General features: G+C 40.5%; 1 protein-coding gene and 1 long non-coding RNA gene across 8 annotated transcripts in view; one reads left to right on the top strand and one right to left on the bottom strand.

Annotated features, from left to right (window-relative positions):
- Positions 1 to 19,447, bottom strand: part of LOC137324556 (uncharacterized) — a 262,292-nt gene that overhangs the window by 85,540 nt on the left and 157,305 nt on the right. The window lies entirely within an intron of this gene.
- taf1a (TATA box binding protein (TBP)-associated factor, RNA polymerase I, A) overlaps positions 8,773 to 19,447 on the top strand; it is a 33,280-nt gene continuing 22,605 nt past the window's right edge. For 3 of the 6 annotated variants that reach the window (XM_067988967.1, XM_067988968.1, XM_067988966.1), the window contains exons 1-4: positions 8,773 to 8,979; positions 13,278 to 13,438; positions 15,174 to 15,343; positions 17,447 to 17,560. In XM_067988967.1, the coding sequence (XP_067845068.1) occupies positions 8,855 to 8,979; positions 13,278 to 13,438; positions 15,174 to 15,343; positions 17,447 to 17,560 (570 nt within the window). In that variant the 5' untranslated portion in view covers positions 8,773 to 8,854. The other 3 variants (XM_067988971.1, XM_067988970.1, XM_067988969.1) reach the window with 3 other exon arrangements.

Genomic DNA, 19,447 nt, shown 5'->3' with positions numbered 1-19,447 from the left:
GAAAAAAGGTTTCTAGGAGGAGACCTTAAAGAATTATGGAGGAGGTAACTTAAAGTATTACTTCAAGATAAGGCATGTCAACAAGACAAGCTTCAAACTGATGAAAGGCTAATTTAGCACTGAAATGAGGAAGAATTTCTTCACACAAAGAGGAATCAATACTTGGAATTGGATTTTAGTTAGGGTACTAAAGGCCTTAAGAGTCATTCATGAGCCAGCTGGATATTGCAATGGGAGCACTGTGGATGTATCTTTCTGGACAGTTGAACTAAAATGGACCAATTGACTTTCCTTGCCAGTATTTATCTTGTGCACCCATTTTTAAGATGTTCAGGTAAATACTCATTTTCCCCCTTTAAAATTAATTGGAAATTAATCTGTAGCTGAAAATATGTTCCTTTTAAACACCAATTCCCTGTCACAGTTTGCCCATTAATGGTTGTGTGCTGGATTATATAAAGTATTTCATCAATAATAAACTGCAAAAGAAATCTTAGCGTTGATTATAACTCACTTCACCCAGCGGGAATGGGTCAGTAGTGGCACTAAAATCACAGTGCTGCCCTGTTCTCACTCCGATCCCACCTGCTGTCATTTTGCTGAGGGCATTCACTAGTGTGGTCCAGATGCCCTCCTGAAGCAGATGGGAGCCTAATTGAAGTATTTAAATTGGGATCCTATGATGTCAATAGGGTCCTGACACCATTTTCATTTACAAAAGCGGAAGCAGCATACAGATCTGGACCCACCAAGTACAGGAACACGATTTTGTTACTGTCCTGTTTTGGGGTGCAAATGGGGTGGTAGCGAGATAATGTACATTTATTAAAATACCTCTACTGTTCCTTGAGTTATTGTTGCTTTGCTTTAATTCTTCAACACAATCCTGAATACAAAACTCCTGTATCCATACATTCTTGAAGGAATCAGTGAACTGTACAAAATCCTGCTGTGTAGATTTGTATACTTCTTCATCATTGAGTCAGCACTAACCCTCAGTCATCACCAACATTCAGAAGTGTAATAAGGCTGTCACAATGGGATATGCACGCAAAGTCTCAGTAATTGTTCAACTGATTGAAACTTTTTTTTAACAATATTTATTAAAACAGTGGCATTCATAATATTTGACTTTCACTTTCCTAACTGAATACCTTTTGAAAGCAAATCCACACAATGTTTGCTGCTGCAAATCCCCTAATTCCAAAGTTATTTGAGCACTAATGAAAGTGTCAGTCAGAGTTGAAGTCTAGATGATAGTTCCATGTTTGGTACACTTGACATGTACATCACGAGACCAGGCACAGACATACTATTTTGAGCATAAGACTGAAGTCTCGTTACTTGACATGTGCAAATCTTTTTAACCTGAATTCAAGGGGATTCTGAATATTACTGGCATGTTAATAATGCATTAAAGCCAATTTAAAGGCTACATTGTGCTGTTCACATGTGGGCAAGTGATAAGCAATATCAGGGATTGTAGAAATGGAAAATACTGAAGAGATACACAGCAGTTCAGCCAGCAGCTGTAAAAAAAAAAGTTATGTTATGAAATTTTAAGTGCGTACCCTTCATCGGAACTGAAGACTGTTTTTCAGGGATTGTGCACACAAATTTTATATTTAATGCACTAATCAATGGGGCCCCATTGTTAAAGGTCAATAAAATGCTGGGATGCATCTCAAAGGCATTTGATTATAAATCAAAGCAGTTTATTTTAATCCCATATAATTCTACTCGTAAGGCCATATTTGGAATTTCAAATGTAATTTAGGATACCCCGCCTCCAAAATGACATTGAGGTATTAGATAAGGTTCAAAGAAGAGCAAAAATGAAGATTCTGGGACTTAAAATGTTATATTATGACAAAAAACAGTTGAACTTATTCTCCGTGGAGGAAAGGAGATTGAGAGGGAACAAAAATCAAGTCTTGCTGGATAATGCTGAGAGGCATAGGTAATATGAATATAATAATTATTTAACTTGAAACTGAGATCTCAAAATGGAGAATACTGGGCAGAAACTGGACACTGCTGCACCCGGTTTTCGAGTGCAGAAGAGGAGCAAAAAGCACCAATTTTCTGGTGCTGTCTCCGACACCCCAGGGGCGCCTGAAATACGTCCAAACCCATATTGGGCGATATTCAGACATCCCTGGTGGCTGCCTAAAACAGACGTTAAGCCTCTTGCATATGTTAATGAGGGGCCCCATCCCAGAAATTGGTTTAGCACTGAGCACTGCTCTGCTCAGTTTTTTTGGTGTTTCAGCGGCCTAATGAGCGGACCTTAAAGGGATTGCTGGTGGCTGCTACCAAAAAGGTAAATTTTCTCTTTTATGTTTACCTTCATCTGGAGCCAAGAGAAGCAGGAGTGCTACTCCTTGCTCCACAACACTACTGCAGGCTGCTGTTGGCCCATGCTAACCTCCATCTTTTTCTACTCTCCCCCCACTCCCCCACAGGACTTACCTGAGGGCTATTGCTCCTGAGGCCTGAATTGGGCATCTTCAAACTGGTGAGCTGCCTCTGGATGCCCAATTGGCCTCTGCAGCTTTCAGGAAATATGCTGATGTGCCCCCCAGGCCCAATTTAGGATGAGCCTGGGGCCTAGGCGCTCCGAGCCATTGTCTAGTTCAGGCCTGAAAATGGGCCTAAACCAATTTCTACTCCTACAAGTCTAAAATTGGTAGGCCTTAAATGAGACTGCAAATTAGATTTTATCTTTCCTCACAGAGCAGTAGATGTATGGAATAGATCCCATCAAAATCAGCTAACTCTAATTAAATCCTTTTCCAAGAAGTTGGAGGAATATCTAGTTAAGAATGAAATTGATAATAGTAAGAACAGATTATTAAATGCTGTTTGAATTATAGGAATGTTTTCTTTTGAATGTAATTGATTAAAATTGAAGAAGTAGACTTTAATGAGGCTCTGGGATTAGAGAGAGATATCAGTGTTTTATCATCTTGGAAGTTTTATCTGTGGTTATACACCTCTCTCAGAAAATGTACTAAATCAGACAAAATAAATAACATTGCAAATTGTACACAGATTGTCAGAATTAGTAAGCATGATGAACCAAGCTATATTTCTCATCCTATACTTGTATTCCCACACAGTGCGCCTGTAATTAATCTGTGTGGAAAGGAGGTCTCCCTATTAAGGATACAGTTAAGGCCAGATTCACCCAAGGTTCTGAATTAAAATGGTGCAAAGCAGACAACAGCAGTTAGATATGATTTTAAAAAAAACACCTGAACAAAGTTTAATTACATGGTAAATAGTTTCTTCTCTAATAAACTTCAGTCCAGGTACAGGCAAGAATGGAACTCACCCTGAAGCACTCACTGATCCAGCTATGTCTAGGAAATGAAAATTGGGTAGTTTCTATAATGGGCGGCCAGTTTTACATGTGGGCAACAAGTTGAAAATCTACTGCAATGAAATCACTCCACCTCCCTGGTCCAGAACACTTTGCCTGGACCTTATTTTACAGGCAATCTACTGACAGTGGCATTTCTTTCCATTGGTGATGCACCCAGCTCTACAGTATGTGTACATATTCTTTTATAACAAACCAATATTCACAGCACTGTTCTGGCCTTAACAACTCTACCACTGTAATATTAATACAATGTACTGATAAAACTCTAAACAAGAACATTCTAATGAAAGGAAGATGAAGTAAATAGATATTAATAAAACAAGGAGAACTATCCCAGCCTTACAGCTTACAGATTTAGTCATAAACCTACAGTACTGATGTCACAAATTCCATCACTATTGTTCCATGACTGCTACACTGCACTACTGCCAGATCTGAATTTACCTTACAAAACTGCAAGGAAATAAAAAGAGTGTAGCCTAATGAAAAAAGTTTCTGTTATTCCCTTTTATCACTAATACTTGTTTCCACATTAATATTTTACCCACCAGCACAAAAAATACTATAACTTGCTTATCTCACACAGACTCCAGGCACAGGCTTATTATCTTTAATAACAAGGCTAATAAATAAAATACCCAAAACAAAACTGTCCAGTATACAATTTAAACAATAACAGAAGAGAAGTAGTTCAAGACTGTATTTAATCACAAGGTTCAAATAATGGATATAAACTGCTCAACCCTCACACTTTTTGATGATATTAGAAGCCTATCATCGAGTTACAGATTTTGTAAACACTGCCTGTTATTCATTTTTCAATGGCATGGATTTTACAAATTATTGCTCCCAGAGCAGAGGTTTGTGGAATGGGAGTACATATCAGGAATTTTAATGGATGGAAAGTTAAACTGTGCAGGTCATGCTGACCTCTGCTCCTGAATTCCAAATATGCACTCTCATCATTTGAAGCTTTGCACTGGGACTGCTAATTCATAAAATCTACCTCTAATCTTTACTAAAGTGTATTGCTTCGACAACATTGTTCATAGTAAAAAAAAAGTTTAACTGCATGTAGATTGGATTAGAGCTATGCGAATATATTTTTAAATACCCAACTATTTAATTCCCACTGTTTAGAATTCCTGATGTGCCATAAAACTTAATACATCTGTTCTAAGCAACAAATATCTCCATCTGATTATTTCCCTCCTCCGCCTACCCAAGCAGGGATTGGTATGACCTCCATTTGATGCCTCCTCATGGCTGGAATTGGCAACTCAATTGAATTAAGATTTTTTAAAATTGAGAACCCAATGTAAAAGGCCAAGGCCCTTAGTGCAGGTACCACCAAGCTTATGTTTGAAAAGCTTGATTGTAGGAGGAAGGAAGGACTGTTGGAAGGAAGTTCCACCTTTTTGAGGTCCAGGGAAAGAATTAATTATAGAAGATGGTGTGATGAATCTTGATTTCAATACAGTGAGGATGGAGGGATGAAAGAGAATGTGTAAAACACTATATTTATATCTTAGAAGGAACAAGCAAGAGAAGTTCAGAAAAGCACTGACCATAGCAGTATCAAAACAATAATGGCAACAAAAGTTACAATGTACGGAAAGATTGGAAACTCGAAGTAAGAGAAGGATCAGATATCAGACAAGAGCCTTCTTCTTGTATCCTGTTCAAGAGTATGAGAAAAGTGCTAGAAGAGCCTCTCCGGATATGGGAGTGGTATTCTAAACCTGTACAGACTTGGACCGTCTAGAAAATTAAGAGTGGTGGAGGAATAAAGAAGTATTTGGCACAAAAGAGAAAAGCTTCAGGGAGGAAGCTTCAGCGAGGGAGGACATGTGAGAATTCTATTTGAGGTCAAAGGAGGCAGTGAGGCCAGGGATGTCGACAGATGAAGAAGGAAGGGTAGAGCTATCAGAGGTAAGAGATATTTTCATCTAAGTAAAATAGAGAGACCTGTGATCCACCATAAGTACATTTCTTGACAAGGCCAATACATGTTGTGCAGGATTTAACTGTAACAGAGCCCCACTGTACATAATCTTACATACTTTGTTAGAAAGTTTAACTTAAAGGTTTTCAGAATGGATCTCAGCTATCCTCCAATTAATGTAATGTGATTTGTTTCCTAAAGATCATAAACCTTCAATCAAGATGTTTCAAATATATGTTCTATTATCTGTTTCCCTCAAACAAAATTCAGTTTTTACACCTTAAACTAGTCATGGACTTTGAAATATTAGAAAAGTAACCAAAGTGGGATGAACAGGAATAATGGATGAATAAAAAAAGTTTTATTTGGCTGGTAACTACAACATGCCTGCACAATGCAATAATGCCCTCATAAATTAAATGGACACCGATGACACATTTTGCTTTGAGATAATACTTTCTCACTAAGTACCATGTGAAGTCATTTGGAGCAATGCAAACATCCAACAGCTGAAAAATCACACCTATCAATACGTGTTGAATTTTGCAAATTTCACAGATTGCTATGACATACTGCAATATTGACGCACATTTGATTACAGTTTATTTGACTCATGTCCCACAACATAATGATTTATCTCTATTTTAGGGAATTATAAAAAGTAATTTCCTCTGAGTACAGCGCATTTTCTTTACAGTTAACATTTGCAAGTGTTTTCAAATTACTGTTGAGACTACTTCATTTGAATGTTGCAAAATTATGTTATTAATAACTGATAAATTCCACCTGTCAAGTGAAATTTAGATATGGTTGTAATTAATCATGCAATGACATCTGGTATGTATTATATCACCCAACACTTCTTTAATAAGAATGATGTAGCAGATGGAGATAAACTTCCTACATTCCAGTTATTTCTTGCAAATCCAAAAATAATTCTAGTCCAGACTCCTACTGATCAGATTTATGAAGTTCACATTGATGATTAACCATGTTAAGTAGGAGTGCACTGGCTTATTCTCACTTCTACTGTTGTGTCCACAGCACATTTAGGCACTGATATGCTGAATCTGCAATATAAAAACAAATAACCATCTGACCAATAAACAACCTTGGGATCATTCAAACTTCCTTTTTACTTTAGTTTAGGTCTTAGAATTTTTTCTGCTCAGAGTTGGAGGAGGGTAGAGTTCTCGGAGGGTTGGAGGAGGTTAGAGACAGGGAGGAGCGAGGCCATGGAGGGATTTGGACACGAGGATGAGAATTTTAATATTGAGGTGTTGCTGTGCCAGGAAGGCCGATGTAGGTCAGCGTGCAAAGGAGTGATGTGTGAATGTGAATTGGTGTGAGTTAGGATACGGGCAGCAGAGTTTTTGATGAGTTTGAGATTATGGAGGGTGGAAGATGGGAGGCTGGCCAAGACAGCATTGGAACAGTTGAGTCTGAAGTTAACAAAAGCATGTAGGAGGGTTTCAACAGCAGATGGGTTTAGGTAGGGGCGGAGATAGGCAATATTACGGAAGTGGAAATAGGCGGTCTTTGTGATGGAAAGGATATGGGGTTGGAAGCTCAGCTCAACGTCAAATAGGATGCAGAGGTTGCGGACAGTCTGGTTCAGCCTGAGACAGTGGTCAGGGAGGGGGATGGAATCAGTGGCTAGGGAAGGGAGTTTGTGGCGGGGACCAAAGACAATGGCGTTTGTCTTCCCAATGTTTAATTGGAAGAAATTTCAAGCAGTTTGACAACACAGAGGGGTTGTGGTGAGGTAGAGCTGGGTGTCATCAACATACAAGTGGAACTGGATGTTGTGTTTTTGGATGATGTCGCCAAGGGTCAGCGTGTAGATGAGAAATAGGAGGGGACCAAGGATAAATCTCCAGAGATAATGGTGCTGGGGTGGGAAGAGAAGCCATTGTAGGAGATTCTCTGGCTACGACTGGATAGCTAAGAGTAAAACCAGGTGAGGGCAGTTCCACTCAGCTGGACAGTGGAGGAGAGACGTTGGATGAAGATGGTGTGGTCAACTGCAGACAGGTCAAGAAGGTTTAGGAAGGATAGTGCACCAGAGTCACAGTCAGATAGGATGTAATTTATGACTTTGATTAGGACCGTTTCAGTGCTGTGACAGGAGCAGAAACCTGATTGGAGATGTTCAAACGTGGAGTTGCAGGAAAGATGAGCACAGATATGGGAGGAGACAACACATTTAAGGACTTGAGAGGAATGGGAGGTTGGAGATGGGGCTGTAATTTCTAAGGACTGAGGTGTCAAGGGTGGGTTTTTTGAAGAGGGTAGTGATGATGGCTAATTTGAAGGGGAAGGAAACAGTACCTGAGAGGGGCTGCGTCCCTTGGACTTAAGGGAGGGAAGATGGTGGCCATACCAAGAGGAATGACCAGGGTTGGAGAGAGTGCGGGTTTTACTGGGGGCAAGGGCATCAAAGATGGAGGTGAGTGTGTGATTGAGCAGATTGGTAGCTGCAGAAGTATTGTGGTGAATGGAGGGCCAGTGGCTAGATAGTTGAGAGTTTTAAAGTAACGTTGTAAGTTACTTGGGGGAAATCTTTTTCCAGGGGTGGACACAGAGGGAAGTGCAGTTGGAAGGGGGATGTAAGTGGTGAGGGATACAAGGAGGTGATCAGAAATGGCCTTATCTGTGATTGAGACAAAGCAGAGTGGCCATGTGCGATGGCAAGATCGAGGGGGTGGCCGTGAATATGGATAGGAGAGTTTATATGGAGGGAGAGGTTAAGGGAGGATAGGAGGGCAGTGAACTCAGAGAGGGCATGGTGAGTTGAGATGGAGGTTAAAATCGCCGAAGATGTGAAGTCGCTTGGTGCAGAGGATGAGGGAGGAAAGCAGTGAGGATATCTTGGTGAGAAACTTGGCAGGGGGTTTGGGAAGGCTGTGGAGAACAAGGATTTTAAGGGAGAGGTGAGAGAGGTGGAATGAGGTGAGGTGTTCAAAGGACAAGGTGCCAGAGGAGTAGGGGGACAGACCAAGGTGAGTTTTGGTGATAAGGGCCACTCTGCCACTGCAACGGATGGGGCAGGACAGGTGGTGTTATGGTATAATGCTGAACTATGACATAAGAAGTGTGGAGTGTCAGACAAGAAATGACCATAATCAGACTGTTTTTACTGTATTAAAATCTATTATACATAGGCCAAGTCTTACCCGTTTTATTTGAAACTCACTCATTTTAATATAAACATGTAATCTATTTTGATGTTTTTCACTCTTGAAAACAAACACAGGCTCAATCCCATGTGCTTAAATGGGTTTGCGATAAGTTTCACCGATTTTTAAAAACTCTCTCTCACTCCCTAATCTTTATACATATGTGAGTGGAATTGGACAAGTCATTTAAGTGTTAAACACATAGGTGGCGACTGTGCAGTCGCTGTTGGGTGTTGACATAAAAAAACGAACATCTTTTTGCTCTTTACCAGATCACAGAATTAATAATCCGAGTTACCGTTGATGGAGCCCAATGGGGAAGATGAATGATTTTGAATCTCGATGTCTACTTTGAAAGCGCCCTGCACCATGACTCCGGAAGTAGTTTCAGTAAGCGCCTGCACGTGGGAAGTGAATGGAAGGTTACCCGGGAATGGAACGTTGCCCGGAGCTCGAGGTTGCAGTGGGTAAGTGATTGGGAGGAGAGCAGCAGTGACTGTGCAAACCGGCTGCCGCTGTGAGGAGACTACGAACAGAGTAACCCGGGGAGGGAGGAGTTTAAAGGGCTGGAGATCCTTATTGGGAGGAGTTCTTTGAATGCCTGCTGATCCCGAGGAAAGTTTGTAATGTTTCTGCGTTCACTTTTTTAAAATAAAAGGTTAAAATGAAGATGTGGTGAAAGGTGATCTTGATACTGTGTGTTATATTATAGAGAGTAAATTGTCGGGCAGGGGTTAAATGAATTGTTTGCACCAGTCCTCTTCCAGGGCCGGATAAGTTCCTATAATACTGTATCATGGCGCTTTTTTTTTCTTGGAAAGCCTGATCAGACGCGATGGTACTGTGGCTGGGTGGAAGTCATCATACCAAGAAAAACCCAGGCACACACACACACTAGTTTATCTCCATCTACCATATTGATTCCTTTAATCATTTTAAACACGTTGATTAGCTCACTCCTCAACTGTTTAAACTTCAAGGGAATACAAGCCAAGTTTATGCAACCTAGCCTTGTAATTTAACCCTTTAGGCCCTGGTGTCATTCTGGTGAATCTGCTCTTCACCCTCCAAGGCCAATGTATCTTTCCTGAGTTTTGGTGCCCAAAACTGAATGCAGTACTCCAGATGGGGTCTGACCAAAGCTCTGTACAACTGAACCATCACTTTTGAATTCCAACCCCATGCTCCTCCAAAGCTTCTAGTTGTTCATCATTAAGGAAATATTCTGATGTATCTTTCCTTGATCTAGAGTGAATAACCTCACATTTTACCACATTGAACTCCATCTGCCATAGTTTTGCCTATTTATTTAGTCTGTTTATGTTCCTTTGTAATGTCCTGCTCCCATCAACACAACATAATATGCCTCCTAATTTAGTGTCAGTCTTGGATATACAGTGCTCTTTCTTCATCCAAGTTATTAATATATATGGTGAAAAGCTGAGGCCCCAGTACAGATCACTGGGAACACCATTTGTCACATCCTGCCAATCAGAGAATGAACCCTTTATCCCTACTCTTTGTCTCCTACCTCCCAATCAATTACCAGCTCAAGTCACAAGGTTCCCTCCAATTCTGTGTGCTTTTTTTTACTGTGAAGAACCTTATCAAATGCCTTCTGGCAGTCCATATAGACAACATCCATAGTTACTCCCCTGTCCACCATGTTAGTGCCCTCTTCAAAAAATTCAAGTAAGATTAGTCAGACATGTCATACCTTTCATAAATCCATGCTGACACACTTTCTTCAGCTGATACTGGCCCAAGTGCTCAGTCACTCTGTCTCTGATGATAGATTCCAGTAACTTCCTCACAATTGATATTAAACTGATAGGCCTGTAGTTACCTGGTTTCTCCCTCCTTAAATAATGGTGACATTTGTAATTTTGCAATCCAAAGGCACAATTCCTGAATCTGGAGAGTTTTGAAAATATATGACTAATGAATGCTTCTGCAATTTCCTCATCTATTTCTTTTAAGACTGTGGGGTGGAAACCATCTGGTCCTGGAGATTTGTCGATCTTAAGTCCCATTATTTTCTCCAGTACCACTTTTTTTTCTTGTATTAAATCCACTAAGTTCCTCTTGACTTATTTTTAGGTTCTCTTGTACCACTGACATTTTGTCCTCTTACTCCACTCTGAAAATGCCTTGGGGTGTTTTACTACATTAAAGGCGTTACATAAATGGAGGTTGTTATACAAACATAGCCTGAGGGGTCACAACACTTTCACCTTCAAAACAACAGATGCTAACTACCTCCTTGAACATTTGCTTGTGCTCACCATATCTTTGAGGTGTTCTCTCTCTTACCTGTCAAACTGCTGTCCTATTACCCCTGTATTGATACTTTCTAAAGTTATTCAAGCTGCTGTTAATTTTGATTATCCATCACCTTGACAATTCTACCTTAATCCCTGATTACAGTTTATTGTGAAGTGAGAAAATGTTATAAGCAAGCTTTGCTGACTTTAAGTAATTCTAAAATTATTTCTGCTCTTTCAGTGTAGTAGCAACCAGCAAATTTATTTTTGATCTGCAAAATTGCTGTCCCAGTATATATGTAATAAATATTACTAGAAATTGTTCAATGAATTAAACAATAATCTATTTCTGGTGTTTAGGTGATGAGGATAAACCACTCGAGCTTCACTGCTGTGGTCTACAAAGTTATCCAAACTCTTTAATTTGATCACTGTCTAATAATGGGATTTATATAGGCTTCATAGCACATAAATGCCTGAGATAACCCATGTTCTAGCATTCATCTCTGAAGCAAAGGCAATTGGGTGTAAAGACATTTGTATGAGGGAGAAGAGATATCTGAGACACTGCAGGAATGAGAGGAAGGGCATTCAATGTGGTTGGATCCCATAATATAAACATTGTACTTGATTTGGTTATTCAGCATTTTTTTCTTAATATACACTTGTATAACTTTCTTTGCAAACTGTTACAGAAATGTAAGAAAAACAGATTGTTACTTTGGGGGTGGGGTCTCCTTCAGTGAGAAATTATGGTGTGGAATTGGGTAGTTACATTTGATGTACATCATTCATCACAAGTCTTGCTTTGACTTGCCTCCACCTCATCCTTGATTGCCCCGCTGGTGTACAGGCAGTTGTCCAACCACGGCATCTGGCAATTATACTCACCGAGAATCAGTGTATGTACGAGGGAAGCGTGAGAGGGGGAGAGAGGAGGAAGATTAAGCAGAGTCACGATTGCAATGTCGACACTTTCTGGTCCATGGTTATTTATGACACAAAACAAAGGAAATTCAAAGTTACTCAGCAATACACACAAGCTGTTAACCCAATCATGGTCTGAGATATCTAGTACCATAATTGGAAGTGAACATGTTTGTTTTTATTCTGAAGCTTTAAGCCATAGAACTTGTTGTAATTTTATAGCAATACTTGCTCTTTCCAACGGAGGGAGCTCTTATTTTTTTTAAAAGTACATTCAGGGAATCTAACAAACTTGAACATTTTAACATTTGATAAGTTTGCAATAAGTGTGTTTGCAAAAAGTTATTATATTCTTCTCTCTAAATCGGTTCTGTTAACCCACCTTCCAGGAGTGAAATATCCATAAATTAAGTGGAATTTTGTGGAGTTCTTTTTTGTAAGATCCTTCCTAACATGTTTTCTTTACTTCACAATTTCCTGTGGTGTACACCATTCTCAGCTGAGAGAGTATGCAGGCATTGTGATATGAGAGGGGGGCCATCCATGCCCTGGACACAGTGTAGAGTCTGATTCCCAGAAATCGAGGGGAAACCAACAGGAAACAATTTAATAGACTAGCCTCTTCAGCCTTGAAAAGAGGCCCCTTAGAGGGAACTTCCTAGAGCTACTAATATACTTAGTAGATAGAGAAAGTAAATCCAAAACAATATTTTCAGAACAAGAGGGCACAGGTTCAGGATAGGGAAGGGGAAATGAGTGTTTCTTTACACAGGATGCTTACCAACCGCAAAGCTTTATTAGGGAGAGTAATTAAGGCCAGCATGCTGAATTTATTTTTCCCAAGAAACAACTAGATACTGAAAGGGGAGGAAGTATGATTGGGTTCTGGAAGGATGGTATCAAATGGGCTTAAAAACCACCTTTATCATCTTGTGCACCTGCTCCCAGGCTTACACAAATTAACCAGCAAGAAGGGAATTCCCTCTCTCCTTGAGGATAAGTATGTGTCTTCTGCTTCATGCCTTCCTGCAGTAGAAGATCTGACAGTACTGAACATGTGGTTTGTGTCCTAATAATATTACTTGACTACGAAAACTTCTGATCTTTGTTGTGCAATCCAGGTGTATTGCTTTCTGTTGGACGTGGGGTGCACATATCTACATACTGACCGGCAGTATCAGTGTAAACCTTACCGTCAGCTACCTGCATCGTGGACAGTTTATTTAACAAAGATCTAACGGGGAGAAAGTGCTGAGGATGCAGCTAAAGATGCACGCTGACTCCTTTTAGTGTTAGACTTTGTGAAAGCAGTTGTAAGCATTCATTATTTAAAGGGTTTTTGTTCCTTCCAAAACTGCTTGATTTAAATCTGTAGTTTGCTCATTATGAGCATTTTGTTCCATTTTTGTCACAAAAAAACCCTGTATTTGCTTTCAGTTGATTTCACCAGATTTGTTTTGGTCTGAATCTAGGAAAAATGAAAACCCAAAAATCAGGAACATTGATAATCCATTGTTTGAGTAATTGCATTAAGTTGGCTTGCTACTTCTTCAGAGATGATCTCTAACTTACAGGTTATCTTGGTTTCACATTAATGGTGAACTGAAGATGGATGATGAGGTAGCTGAGCTAATAGAAGAAAGAGACCACTCCACTGACGAAGAGCGAGCCTGGACCAGCAGTTCCCATTCAGAAATTCGTTTACATCTGCCTACAAGTGTACTTCAATTCCAAAGTATGGCCAACTCAGTAAGCCATTTATTTATTGCTTAATAATTTTGTTGAACTGTCCATTTAAATGCAGAGCCCATACACTGTAACATCGGTAAATACTGTACAGGGGATTAACAAGGTGCGAAGAACTGCCCGAAAAAGCTGGCAACTTAATATGTTATAAGCAGTGCCGTTGTAATTGAGTCTTGTGGTAAAAACAAATGGTTAGCACTGTTGGCCCGATTTATAGTCAGCTGCCCGTGATAAGCGGGAATGGTATCAGTGTGGGGACTGTATCCATAAGTTACAGACCAGTGAGTCAGGCCTCAATTCTGGAGGCAGTGCTGCCACTGAAGTTGGGAATTGCTGTCAGCAGCAGCGCTATAAGTACATAGGGCATGTGACCAAACAGGAGATCTGTTGTATTTTCAAGTCATAACATCTCTTTTGAGATGTGGCTGGTCTCTTTAAATTCTGTTTACTGCTGCAGACAATTGAGGTAAAATCTACATGTAGTCACCAGATAATAAATCGTACTCAGGAGGAAAGGCATTATTAATATTGCAAATATGTTTGATTACAAACCACAATGCAGCTTGTATTAAAGACAAAGTAAGCAATCTGTTTAAGGTAAAGGACTTGATAACACCTGCACGTGTTACATCGAGTTACATCGAAACTACTGCCAGAAACAACTACAGGAACAGGCCATTTGGCCCAATTGGTCTCTGCTGGCGTTTGTGCTCTACACGAGCCTCCTCCCTCCCTACTTCATCTAGCCCTATTGGGATATCCTTCTATTCCTTTCTCCCTCATGTGCTTATCTAGCTTCCCCTTAAATGCATCTGTGCTATTTGCCTCATCCAGTCCTTGTGGCAGCACATTCCTCATTCTTACCACTCTTTGGTTAAAGAAGTTTCTCCTGAATTCCCTATTGGATTTATTAGCGACTATTTTATATTTATGACCTAGTTTTGGACTCCACACAAGTGGAAACATTTTAGCCACATCTACCCTATCATTATCTAAGACCTCTATCAAGTCACGCCCCAGCCTATTCATATCCTTTCCTGATAAGGCTATCCTCTCAGTTTTGGTATCATCCTTGTGAATGTTTTTTGCACCCTCTCCAATGCCTCTATACCCTTTTTATAATATGGAGACCAGAACTGTGCACAATACTCCAAATGTGGTCTAACCAAGGTTCTATACAAGTTTGACATAACTTCTTTGTCTAGTGTCTAGCTGAAGTTCAAGAAACCATCATTTGATAAGCTTACTTCAATTGTATAAGACACATTTGATTTCCTGTATTGCTATTTTTGTGTTCAAGGAGATGTAAATTAAAACTGTAAGCAAGTGAAATCTGCAGTACTGATCTTGTGATCAGATTTAGTTTTGCAGTTTATAGCCCAAATTGCACAGTATAATGGTGTGTTTATTCTTCTGCTATCCAAAGGCTAGGAGATGATTGCAGCAACCATGGTTTCTGTTTGATCTCTGGGCAATGCTATATTACCAGATACTTGTAGAAAGTAAACCAGAGTGGCGTTTGGAACCGAGCACAAAAGAAATAACTGCTGAAGCCCTATAAACGTTAAGATGCAATAAATAGCAACTTTTCCTGTAGTAATCTAACTTAGGGAATATTGTTGATTTCAGCAGCAAAACTGTGTGGCTATGCACCTTTGATAAGTTCTGTGTATGTTCAGTTACAAAAGCAGCACAATTTTTAAAACTACACTTGCAATGTGCAGATGTCAAAGATGGAAAACAAACTGGCTTCCGAAGGACGGCTCAAACCTGTCTGAATCGCATTCACAAAGCGGTGTTTCACCACCAATGGCACACTGCTGCAGAACTGATGCCAAACTACTTCCAGATCTTAGAAGACAACACTACCAGGAAACAAAGATCTGCTGGTCAGGTAAAGGATATCCTGGAATGTCACAGAAATTACACAAACCCAATCATCAGAAACCATTCTCGAGATGTGGGTGTCTCTGGCAAGGCCCTGAGGTGGTGGTGGGCTTTCTTGACAACTGAGGGGCTTGCTAGGCAACTTTAGTGGGCACTTAAGAGCCAACCACATTGGTGTAGTTTTGAGTTACATATAGCCCAGACAAAGTAAGGATGGCGGGTTCCATCCCGAAATGACAGTGAACCGTTGGAATTTTTTGACAGTCCAACAACTTTTACTGATAACAGCTTTTTATTTCCAGATATTTTAAAAACTGAATTCAAATTCTCAAATGGCTAAGGTGGAATTTGAACTTGCGTTCTCTGGATTATTAGTCCAATAACATAACCCTTACGGCACCCTTAATGCCATATTTGCTGTAAAATCTAATTGAATTGGCATGGGTCATTAATGGACCAATATTTCAATAAATTGCAAAATGAAAAGCAGCTACGACAGTTCCCTCTGCTGCTGCTGCTGCTGCTGGAGTAAAGTTAACATTTCAACACTCAAGATTTAACAGACCTGCAAAGTTGTAGATTCCTGAAGCAGATTTTTTTTATTCCCACTAAGATCTGCTTTTCCTGTTGGCAAGTTGTTTGGAGAAGAGTGCCTTCCATTAATAGGGGGGTGTGTGTGTGTGTCTCTCTCTCTCTCTCTCTCTCTCTCTCTCCCGTAGCTCAAGTTACAGAACAGTGACTCTCCAACTCAATATGAGCAATGCCATGGGAGATCCACTCCTGTACACACTAACCATACTCTGAATTACAAGGGTAGTTGATCATCTAACCCTAACAACTGGTCTACAGACTTTAACTTGTCTTTTCTGTGTTGTGTACATTTTATGCTTTTAACAAGGATGTTCCAGTATCTGATGTACAATATTTGGTGCTATTCATAGGAAAATATTATACTTGATTGAACGTTTATAGCTGTATAACTAGTATTATTAAATAATAAATGTGTGGTACATGGTAGTTAATACAGCACTGTAAAATAATTTAAATAAAAAGTAAACTGATGCTAAATAAGGTGTATTCCCAGTATGATTCATTTATATTAGAACAGGGATCTGAAATTGTAGCTTTTGTATCTTCTACTGATAATCTCGAAGTATTTAAAAAACAACTTTTTGTTTGATGATAAACATTTTGCAATAAAGATTCTTTGGTAAAGAAATTGCTAATGCACCTACATGACTATTGTTTCCTCCAACTAAATGTCGGAAAGACTGAAGCCATTGTCTTTGGTCCCCGCCGCAAACTCCGTTCCCTAGCCACCGACTCCATCCCTCTCCCTGGCCACTGTCTGAGGCCGAACCAGACCATTCACAACCTTGTCCTATTTAACCCTGAGATGAACTTCCGACCACATATCCGCTCCATCATCAAGACCGCCTACTTCCACCTCCATAAAGTTGCCCGTCTCCGCCCCTGCCTCAGCTCATTTGCTGCTGAAACCCTCACCCACGATTTTTGTTACCTCTAGACACAACTATTCCAATGCTCTCCTGGCTGGCCTCCCATCTACCACCCTTCATTAACTTGCACGCATCCAAAACACTGCTGCCCGTATCCTAACTTGCACCAAGTTCCATTCACTCATTGCTCGCTGACCTACATAAAAAAAATTCTCATCCTTTGTTTTCAAATCCCTCCATGGCCTCGTCCCTCTCTATTTCAGTTGCCTCCTCCAGCCCTACAACCCTCCGAGATCTCTGTGCTCCTCCAGTTCTTGCCTCTTGTGCATCCCCAGTTTTAATTGCTCCACCCTTCAGCTGCTTAGGCCCTAAGCTCCGGAATTCCCTCTCCACCCCCCTCTCTCCTTGCTGACGCTCCTTAAAACCTACCTCTTTGACCATGCTTTTGGTCACCTGTCGTAATATCATCATATGTAGCTCGGTGTCAAATTTTGTTTGATAACACTCCTGTGAAGCGCCTTGGAACGTTTTACTACGTTAAAGGCGCTATATAAATGCAAGTTGTTGTTCCTGGTTAATTGTGCGTTTTATATTCTTGTGAAAAGATTTATCAAAGGAGTATTGAAATAGCACTGGTCTTTTTATGTTAGGTAATTTGGAGGATGGGAACTGCAATACTTCAGCATCACCCCAACAGCTGCATTGAGGACATCAATTCGTTTGCTGGGAAAATGAAAAGCATTGGAGTGAAACATTACTTGAAGGTAACTAAGCCTTTTATACTATAACCTTGACTGCTGCTGTGATAGGGTTAAAATTACCCCCTTTGAATCTGAGAACGGGTGGGTAGTAAAAAATAGTTGAATTCTTCAGTGGGACCACATCCCTGCTCCAAAGCACCCACTTCCGGGTTTAACCCAGGCGCGTTTGGATGTGTGCGCACAACAGAAACCAGGAAGTCGCGTCCCCATTTAAAGCTGGTGGGCCAATACTTAAAGGGACAATGTACCTCGTTGCGATAGTTGAGGCACTTAATTTTTTGTGTATTAGATACATAAAACAAATTTAACCTTAACTGTTCAGGTTTCCCATCACTTCCCATTCACGTCAGCTGAAAGCAGACGAGAAGGGCCGGATCCATGAGGTAAGTGCCTTTAGTGCTGTGGAGGACTCCCCCCCCCCCCCCCCCCCCCCCCGCAACCCCCCACCCTGATCTTCTGGAGACCTGATCACCTCCCGGCCCTCGATGTCCTCTGTGGCCCGTGATCTCTCCCTCCCTCCTCTCTGATTCCCACCTGACAGCTAGCCTGTCAATCAGATTGGCTGCCAGGCGCGAAACCCAGAAGTAAAATTTATTGCCCTCATTAAGATCACAGTTGGCGAGTCGCCAACTTTACTTCCGGGTTTCGTGTCGGGTTATCCCTTCCTGCCTCCGTATAAAAGTATGCCCACAATCTCTGACTGGAAGTGTAGTGGATAGTGATAGACTTCAAGAGGGTATAGACAGGCTGGGGGCATGGGCGGATACATGGCAGATGAAATTTAACGCAGAAAAATGCGAAGTGATATCTTTCAGTAGGAAGAATGAGGAGAGGCAATATATAACTAGAGGGCACAATTCTAAAAGGGGTACAGGAACAGAGAGATCTGGGGGTATATGTGCACAAATTGTTGAAATTGGCAGGGCAGGTTGAGAAAGTGGTTAAAAAGCATACGGGATGCTGGGCTTTATAAATAGAGGCATGGAGTACAAAAGCAAGGAAGTCATGATGAACCTTTATAAAACACTGGTTCGTTCACAACTGGAGTATTGTGTCCAGTTCTAGGTACCGCACTTTTTAGGAAAGATGTGAAGGCCTTAGAGAGGGTGCAGAAGAGATTTAGTAGATTGATTCCAGGGATGAGGGACATCAGTTATGTGGATAGACTAGGGAAGCAGGGGTTGTTCTCTTTGGAACATAGAAGGTTGAGAGAAGATTTGGTAGAGGTATTGCAAATCATAAAGGGTCTAGAGAGAAACTGTTCCCAATAGCAGAAGGGTCAAGAACCAGGGAAATAGATTTAAGGTGATTGGCAAAAGAAACAAAGGTGACATGAGGGAAATTTTTTTTACACAGCGAGTGGTTAGGATCTGGAATGCACTGCGTGAGGGGGTGATGGAGGCAGATTCAATCATGGCCTTCAAAAGGGAACTGCATAAGTACTTAAAAGGAAAAAATTTGCTGGGCTACGTGGATAGGAAAGGGGAGTGGGACAAGCTGGATTGCTTTTGCAAAGAGCCGGCACAGACTCGATGGGCCGAACGGCCTCCTTTCATGCTGTAACCTTTCTATGATTCTATGTTAATATCTTGTTGATCTCATATAAAAGACAACGTTGCTTACTTTACACACCTTTTTCAAAAAATGTTTTCTCTTTTTTAAAAACAAAATTAAAACCTAAATTCACCTGTTGTATAGTAAACTGAAGCAGACTTGTTGATTATAGTATCTCCAGACACATCTGTGTGTTTCCAGACTTTGGACTGTATTACAGACTAGCTTTGTGTCAATTAATGTCTCTGCTTGGTATTGTTATGGGTCATTGAAAAGGGGATTACTTCCTGGAATGTTTTGTAGAATGTAGACTCAATGAGCAGATTTCGTCGTTAG

This window comes from Heptranchias perlo, chromosome 8 (assembly GCF_035084215.1).
Source record: "Heptranchias perlo isolate sHepPer1 chromosome 8, sHepPer1.hap1, whole genome shotgun sequence".
NCBI classification, from domain to species: Eukaryota; Metazoa; Chordata; class Chondrichthyes; order Hexanchiformes; family Hexanchidae; genus Heptranchias; species Heptranchias perlo.
Note: the sequence above shows the minus strand (reverse complement) of the source record. Positions and strands in the feature narration are given on the sequence as shown.